The sequence below is a fragment of the Alligator sinensis genome, unplaced genomic scaffold, assembly GCF_000455745.1.
Source record: "Alligator sinensis unplaced genomic scaffold, ASM45574v1 scaffold2249_1, whole genome shotgun sequence".
Classification (NCBI taxonomy): Eukaryota; Metazoa; Chordata; order Crocodylia; family Alligatoridae; genus Alligator; species Alligator sinensis.
Window position 1 is genome coordinate 307,975 of NW_005843105.1, and position 3,573 is coordinate 311,547.

At 63.4% G+C, this 3,573-nt stretch overlaps 1 protein-coding gene across 1 annotated transcript in view; it reads left to right on the forward strand.

The window, feature by feature from the left end:
- The first annotated feature begins 1,087 nt into the window (after positions 1 to 1,087).
- The window catches only part of DSCAML1 (DS cell adhesion molecule like 1), an 18,536-nt gene continuing 16,050 nt past the window's right edge, over positions 1,088 to 3,573 (forward strand). Inside the window, exon 1 of the mRNA XM_006037373.1 lies at positions 1,088 to 1,202. Within this exon, the coding sequence (XP_006037435.1) occupies positions 1,145 to 1,202 (58 nt within the window). The 5' untranslated portion in view covers positions 1,088 to 1,144. The remainder of the gene's footprint in view (positions 1,203 to 3,573) is intronic.

Sequence of the window (3,573 nt, forward strand, 5' to 3'; positions counted from 1 at the left end):
CTGGGGAAGGCAGCCACATGGGGCTGGGAGCTGGTACGCTGCGCTTACCAGGGGGTCTGGGGAAGGGTTGCCCTGGCCTCTGCCCTCTCCTGGCACAGCCTGGGCAGGAGCCATTTCTCTAAGCCTGCCTCTGCCCAGACCCCTTAGCTCCTGCTTTTCAGGACCTTGGCAGAGCAAGCGAGCAGTGTGCTTTGAAGGGTGGTCCTGAGCATGCTGCCTCGTGCAGCCCCCAGGCTGTGCCAAGTCTTCAAATGCAATCACAGCTGGGCCCCAAGGCCCATGCCCATGTGGCGGGGTGCTCCCTGGCCAGCCCCCATGCCTGCCCCCTGCAAGCGGGGGTTGGCAGCACTGGTAGATGCATTCGCTGCCTAGGTGCAGGCCGGTGTTTGGAGCCGGCGACTGATGTGGACAAGTGCTCAGAGCCCGGCTGATGCCCCGGCTCCTTTGTTCGCCATGCAAGGGTGACAGTATTGTGCCCAAGCCGCTCCGCACTCGACTCTTTGCTCCAGTGCTGCAACGCTAGGGGGAGGCACGAAACAAGCTGATTTCCTGGAATGACTTCATTGCTCCTTTCCCCAGCAAACCTGCGCTGTAAGCCTGTCCTGGACAGAGAAAAAGTGCTCCAGGAACTGCCGGAGCGACACTGTCCATCGCTGCTGGATGCAGCCCCACTGGGTGGATCTAGATTCACCTTTGCCGGGGGGCTCTGCATAGGCATGGGGGGACGGGCACATGCTTCAAGCACTCGGGTGTGACAGTGGCTTTAAACACGTGTGTTGCTGTTTGCCCATGTGTGGGCAGTGCCGAGCCAGGGACCCCAAAACCAGGACCAAGGACTGCCAGGGAGGAAAGGTCATTGCAATAGAAGTGGCTGAGCACACAGGAGCCCCTTGCCAGCCTGCCTTGAGGCCAGCCCTTGCTTCGCAGCAGCACTTCATCAGTGTGGGTTCAAACTGGGGGCACATGGCAGGGCAGGGCCTGGAGGAGATTGCTCCCAGCTGATTATCCTATTGCAAACACCTGTGCTGGTGCCTATCCTTTAAATCTCCCAAAACGCAGCAGCTGCAGCCCTAAAGCAGCCATTTTGTAGTAGATTGCTTCTTGCTACCCCAGAGGCAGTGCTCTGCCCCGTTCCCAACTCCCCATGTTGTGCACGAGGGCCCAGGCATGGAGGGAAGAGGCTTGTCCACAGTCCCTTGCAGGTTGGTAGTTGGGCAGGGTCGGCTGCCCGGCCGTGCACCCTTTCCGTGCGGTGCCTCCCTGAACACCTCCAAGGTGTTTCCGTCTGGGCTCCGCAGCCGTCTCCCAGGGGGAGGCTGGGTCCAGGGCTGCGCTGGGTGGGATGGGCTGGGAGAGGTGTGTAACTGAGACTCTCCAGGGCTGGCACCTTGGAAAGCGGGGAGAGGGGCAGGAATGGGGGGGTCCCCTCCAGTGGGTCAGTTTGAGGTTGTGTAGCCCCCATGGGCCCTGTTCTGGCTTGGCTTCGTGCTCTCCTGGAGCAGTCTTGGGGCGCTCCGTGCGCACAGCTCCTTGCTGGCTGACGGCCACACCGGGAAGTGCTGCTAGGGCTGCGGCAGGGGGGTGGGGCTTTGGACCCTGGGTTCCCTTTCCAGCCGTCGGCTTGCAGCCCCTGCCTCCCTGCTGCACGGGCTGAGGTCACTGCGGCTGCAACCTGCTTCTAGTGCCCCTGTTCTCAGGTGCCAGAGGAAGGGCCCCATGCCCACAGGCACCAGGCCAGCTGGGCTGCTGCAGGGCAGGATACTCACTGATCCCCCTTGAGCGCACTGCCTCTGGGCTGAGGGGAGCGGTCAGCCCAGGCCATGCTCCCCTGGGGAGGGCTGTGCATATCTGGGGGCCTGGGGATGGGGTGGGGAGGCAGAGGAGCCCTCCAAGCTGGTCCCACTCCTGTCAGCCATGCCCAGCCGACCGCAGCTCCCTGCTGGTCCTGACCTGGATTTGAACCACCAAGCGAGTGGCTAAAACTGTCTGATCCCGTTACCAGGCACTAAGTGGCTGAGTCCCTTCCCCACCCTGCTGTGAAAACCTGGGCCAGAGTTACAGGTCTGCAGGGGTCTGAGCTGACCGGGGGACTGTGGGAGCAGCCCCTAGCGCGGCTGTGTCCCTGCGTGTGGCCGAGCGACCCCGGGGCAGGGACTGGGGGAGCACTGGAGCCTGCTGCAGAAAGCTGCCTGGAGGGCTGGTTTGGGGAGGTGCCGCTGGCTGTGCAGAGGCGGTGGAAGCAGCAAAGGGCAGAAGAGACGAGCCTTGCTCCAAGTCGGCTGCCTCTGGCTGACCCAGGGCCCTGCTCCCTCCGGGGGAGAGGCAGGGGGCCCCCTAGACCCAGCAGCCCCGGGGCTTGTGGATCCCTAGGTGACAAGTGGCTCAGCCCAGGAGGGTGTCTCCACGACTCTTCCTGCAGTGGGATTCCCCTTGCCATGCTCCTTCCTCACTTGGGGACTGGGTCTGCCTTTCCCTTTGCTAGACCCAGCAGCCCCGGGGCTTGTGGATCCCTAGGTGACAAGTGGCTCAGCCCAGGAGGGTGTCTCCACGACTCTTCCTGCAGTGGGATTCCCCTTGCCATGCTCCTTCCTCACTTGGGGACTGGGTCTGCCTTTCCCTTTGCTAGACCCAGCTGCCCCGGGGCTTGTGGATCCCTAGGTGACAAGTGGCTCAGCCCAGGAGGGTGTCTCCACGACTCTTCCTGCAGTGGGATTCCCCTTGCCATGCTCCTTCCTCACTTGGGGACTGGGTCTGCCTTTCCCTTTGCTAGACCCAGCAGCCCCGTGTCCTTGCTGGTGTTGCACCGGGGAGAAGCTCGACCCCCAGCTGGGCCGTGCCTTGCACCATCCCAGCCTGGTGCTCCCTGTCCCTCCGCGGCCCCGGCTCCAGCCAGGTAGGCAGAAGGAGCTGCTACTGGAGCTGTGGGTTGGACTCCGTGGTTCAAGGGCTGCCTTCTCACATGCTTCACCCCATGCCTTTCTGAGGCCAATCCCTTTGCCCTGGCATTGCCAATCCTGGCAGCTCTGAAACCAAAAGCCAAGGTGCTGTTTTGTTTGGGAGCACAGTGTGTGCAGTGGGATGGCAGCCCTGGAGCAGGGCAAGGGCCAAGGGAGGATGGGGAGGAGGGCCTTGCTGTCTCTGCAGGCAAGGCTTTCCACAAGGATTGGGGCCCCGGCGGTGGAAGCCAAGCCAAGCCAAGCCAAGCCCTGGTGGGCAGGGGGGAGGCCTCTAGCAGGAGGTGCGGAGGTTGCCCTGCGTGCGGTGCCAGGGGAGCTGGAGTTGGGGAGCTTGCAGCAGCAGCTCGGCTGAAAGACGCTCCCAGCTGCAGTGGGGTTACCTGGCTGGGGGATAGGACGTGGCCGGCATGCTCTCGGTAGCCTTGCTGTCTTGGAGCCCCAGGCGCTGCCAAGTGGAACAAATGATCCCTGTGGGGAGTGTTGCCCCTTTCTGGTCCCAGAGGTACACGGCGTGTGAGGCCGGGTGCTTGTTAGCTTGCTAGGAGTGTGAGCAGGGGTGGAGAGGGAGAGGGGCACGGCCGGGCGGCCCACCACACGTGCGCGCGCGGGCAGCGGC